The sequence below is a fragment of the Ailuropoda melanoleuca genome, unplaced genomic scaffold, assembly GCF_002007445.2.
Source record: "Ailuropoda melanoleuca isolate Jingjing unplaced genomic scaffold, ASM200744v2 unplaced-scaffold1832, whole genome shotgun sequence".
Taxonomy (NCBI): Eukaryota; Metazoa; Chordata; class Mammalia; order Carnivora; family Ursidae; genus Ailuropoda; species Ailuropoda melanoleuca.
The window spans coordinates 3,721-8,287 of NW_023187526.1; the positions used below are offsets into that span (position 1 = coordinate 3,721).

Consider the following 4,567-nt stretch of genomic DNA (forward strand, 5'->3'; position numbering starts at 1 on the left):
ATAAGTATCTTTTGGATTAGCAATCCTGTCTGTGGTACTACCTTTTGGCAGCCCTAGCTGATGAGCACAGTCCTCAGGGACTCTGTCCCAGGGCAACCTGCCCCAGCATCCAGGAATTTCTGTTAAGTTTGCATGAAAAAGAAAATGTATGCCTACAAAGACAGGATTTAGGGACCAAATTGAGAGGACAAGGACATATAGTCCAGAGAAAGTTCACTGGGGTGGGGGGAGCTATTCAGAGCTCTGTTTTAGGCCAAAGGAGAAGGGAAGCAGATGCCTTGGCAACAAAGGAAACCCCATCACTGTGGGGACAGCAGGTTTTTGTCTCACTTCCTCACAGGTCTGGAGCACTGTGTGAGCACTGAGACTATCATCCCACGATGAACAATAATAATCAGCCTCATCCTCAGCCTGGAGCCCAGAGATGGTCAGGGTGCCTGAGCTGCCAGACTTGGAGCCAGACAATCGACTGGGGACACCTGTGGGACTGCTATCATCATAATAGATGACAGTTTTGGGGGCTGTGCCTGGGAGCTGTTGGTACCAGCTCAGAGCATAACTCCCAATGTTGGAGCTGCTTCCAGTGCAGGAGATGGTGACTGTCTGTCCCAGGGCACCAGACACGGAGGATGGCTGAGTCAGCACAGACTGGGCCCAGGACGCTGCAAGGGGGAGAAACACAGAGATGGTGATGGTGGAGTCTAGAGACAAGAAAAGGAAGCAAGGCCCACATGTCCTCCCATTGGTGACTCCCTTGACCCTGCATCCAGTTACCTGTACAGTGAGAGAGGAGGGTGAGGAGGAGAGGGAACCAGGCCATGGTGGTAGTCATCCCTAATCCTGCCCTCTATGCAACACGTCTGAGCAGTCTCCCCTAATCTTGCTCTCCCCTTTTCATTCTGTGAGTGAGGGAGGACCCATCTATGTAAATGAGACCCTGAGCTCTCTGACCCCTCCCAGGCCCTGGGTGAGTTCCCTCTGATGAGGATGTCAGGCGGTTGCAAGGGGAGTGGCTGTGTGGGGCCAGGGGAAGGGGAGGTCACATTGTGAATCCTGAGCAGTTGGTAGAGCAATGCCAGGTGGCAGTTCCCAGATCTGATCACCCCTTAACCCTCAGAAGTATGCCTTGTGCACCCCCGCATGTCCAGACCCAGGCACATCATTGTGTGACATAGTGACCAGAGACTATCAGAGATACCTTCTGTGTCCACTGTCCTTCAGGGCCAAACCACGTGTCTCCTTATGTCACCTCCCATCACTTTGGGGAAGACTGTATGCTCTACCCCCAGATTCTTCAGGAAGAGTCTGTCCATGGTTACCTTGGCTGTTCATGGTTCAGGATAATAATACCTACACAGACACCTCTTAGATAAGGATCAAGTCCATAGCAGTGACCCTCCCCCACGAATACATGTCCCTTTTTGTGCAGGACACAGTTTTGTCTTGTTTTGTTTTTTCCCTATATGTGATTCCTAGCTTCTTTTTCTTTCTTATAATATTTAATTTGTTATGTTGGTCACCATACAGTATCCTTAGTTTTTGATGTAATGTTCCATGTTTCATTATTTGTGTATAACACCCAGTGCTTTGTGCAATATGCGCCCTCCTTAATACCCATCACCGGCCTATCTCAATCCCCCACCCCCATCTCCAATGAAGCCCTCAGTTTATTTCCCAGAGTCCACAGTCTCTCACGGTTCATTCCGCCTTCTGTTTACCCCCCCCTTCATTATTCCCTTCCTTCTCCTACCGATCTTCCTCTTTCTTATGTTCCATAAATGAGTGAAACCATATGATAATTCTTTTTCTGCTTGATTTTTTTCACTTAGTATAATCTCCTCCAGTCCTGTCCATGTTGCTGCAAATGCTCTGAAATTGTTCTTTCTGACTGCTGAGTAATATTCCATTATATATATGGACCACATCTTCTTAATCCAGTCATCTGTTGAAGGGCATCTCGGCTCCATCCGGTGCGTAAGGCCCTTCTCTTCACTCTGTCTGTATCTTTGGGGTAAATACCCAGTACTGCAATGGCTGGGTCATAGGGTAGCTCAATTTTTAACTTTTTAAGGGACCTCCACACTGTTTTCCAAAGTGGCTGTACCAACTTGGATTTCCACCAACAGTGTAAGAGGGTTCCCCTTTCTCCACATCCTCTCCAACATTTGTTGTTTCCTGCCTTGTCCATTTTTGCCATCCAACATTTGTTGTTTCCTGCCTTGTCCATTTTTGCCATTCTGACTGGCGGAAGGTGGTATCTCAGTGTGGTTTTAGCCTGGGAGCATCAGTTGGGGTGCCTTTGGGAGCCAATCCTTATTTTACACCCAGTTTTGCTACACTTTCACACTGACACAGAGAAGTCACAAGTTATCCTAGATAGTACTGAATAACTGGTGTTGGCCATGTATTCACCTTCCTTCTAATGTCTGATGGATCAGCATGGCACCCATGCTTACAGCTACCCACACCTTTTCAAAGGAAACATAAAAATGAAAAATAATAGAAGTGCATAAATAACCTATCTACTTATTGCTAAAACTTTAATTCAATGTATTTATAAAAGAAAATATGTCACCAATTATTCAAATTTTCTTTTATATTATTCACTGAATTAGAGATTGTTTTCTTATGGAACCATTAGAAGTCTATACATATTTTATGCTGGGATAAGAATGGTAAGCACTTTGAATTGCTTTTAAAATATATAAGAAAATAAGTCTCTTTTACTTGGTAATTTTCATATTTATCCTAATGAATTTTTTTTGTAAAATTTCTCACATTCTAGGTAGATTATACCAGATTTTAGAACCTAAAAGTGAATTTATTTCTCCATTTTAAATATTTTAATTCTTTCAAAGAATCTTTATTATTAATTCGTGAGAGTTACAGATTAAAATGTTTCACAGTAACTGTGCCAGAAGCCATCATATATGATCCCAGATTAAAATGGAAACAGGGGCGCCTGGGTGGCTCAGTAGTTGAGCGTCTGCCTTTGGCTCAGGGAGTGATCCCAGGTCCCTGGGATCGAGCCCGCATCAGGCTCCTCTGCTGGGAGCCTGCTTCTTCCTCTCCCACTCTTGCTGCTTGTGTTTCCTCTCTCACTGGCTGTCTCTCTGTCAAATAAATGAATAAAAACTTAAAAAAATAAAATAAAATGGAAACAGTTCTAATATTTCACCTTTAGGAAATGTTTGTCTCCTGTTTAAAGATACAAAATCTTTAAGACATTAAGATATCCTTTATCTTTCCCTTTCTGTATTTATTTATATAAAGACAGAATGAGTATCAAATGTAATTGACTAAATCTAAAGCATTTATTTAAAAAATGCATGTTTATTTGCTTGTTTGTTTATTTTTAAGTAGGCTCTTTGCCCAATGCAGAGCCCAATGTGAGAATTGGACCCACTACCCTGAGATCAAGATCCCAACTGAGATCAAGAGTCAGATGCCCAGCAAACTGAGCCACACAGGCACCCCTAAAAAACTACGCATGTTTTTCTATTTAAATATTTTTTCATTAAGTAAGGAGCCAAAATCATGACCTTGAAACAAAACAGCAGTTTCCAACTTCAAAATTTGATCCTCACTTTTATCTTTCTTTTTTTTAATGTAGATTTTATACAGTGATCCTTAATATTGATTCTCAAGCCCCAGAGAATGGATCTGGGAATCCCAAGGGTCAGTTGCTACTACCACAGATGACCCATTTGGGGACCATTGCTGGGAGCTGTTGGTACCAGCTCACAGAACAACCATCCCGATGTTGGTGCTGCTTCCAGTGCAGGAGATGGTGACCCTCTGGCCCAGGACCTGAGACACTTAAGCTAGCTGAGTCAGCACAGACTGGNGGCTAAGTCAGCACAGACTGGCCCCAGGACCCTGAAAGGGAGAGACAGAGATAGGGTAATGTGGGGACTAGACACAAGAGAAGGAAGCAGGACCCCACGTTTCCTACCAGGGCCCCTTCCCTTGTCCCCACATCCAGTCATCTGTGCAGTGAATGAGGAGGGTGAGTAGAGGGGACCAGATCATAGTGGAGATCATCACTGATCCTGCCTTCTGTGGCTCCATAGCTGAGCAGAGTCTTAACCAATTCCTTCCCCTCTTCATCCTCTGAGACAGGGAGGGCCCACTGATGCAAATGCGTTCTCTGACCCCTCACTGGGCCTGGGTCAGCTTCCTGTGCCTGAAGATGTCAGGAGGACAGGCAGAAGAGGGGCTGTGTGGGGCCAGGGGTTAGGAAAGTCACAGCTGTGAGTCCTCAATAGAGGTCACAGGCAGTGCCAATTGGCAGATCCCAGCTCTGATCACCTCAGAAACAGGCCCTGAGCTCCCCCCGATATCCAGGCTAAGATACACCATTTTGTGACATGGTGATGAGAGTTCATCAAAGACAGATCCTGCTTTCTCAATGCTCTGTCCACTGTCTCCAGCCCTAAGGACAATCCATATGTTCCTTTATATGTCCTTCCATCACACTGGGGCAGACTTTATACTGTACTCAGACTCCACAGGATGAGTCTGTCCACAGCTCCCTTGGTTATTCATGGGTCAGGTCTGAGATGGT

The 4,567-nt window shown here is 45.1% G+C and overlaps 1 gene segment (V, D, J or C); it reads right to left on the reverse strand.

Annotated features, from left to right (window-relative positions):
• Positions 1–330: 330 nt before the first annotated feature.
• On the reverse strand, positions 331–929 carry LOC117797917 (the record flags this gene model as incomplete). The annotated part of the segment is given in 2 exon segments: positions 331–662; positions 775–929. Coding segments are annotated over 2 exon segments (390 nt in total), but the record flags the coding sequence as incomplete, so codon positions are not given.
• Between the last annotated feature and the right edge of the window lie 3,638 nt (positions 930–4,567).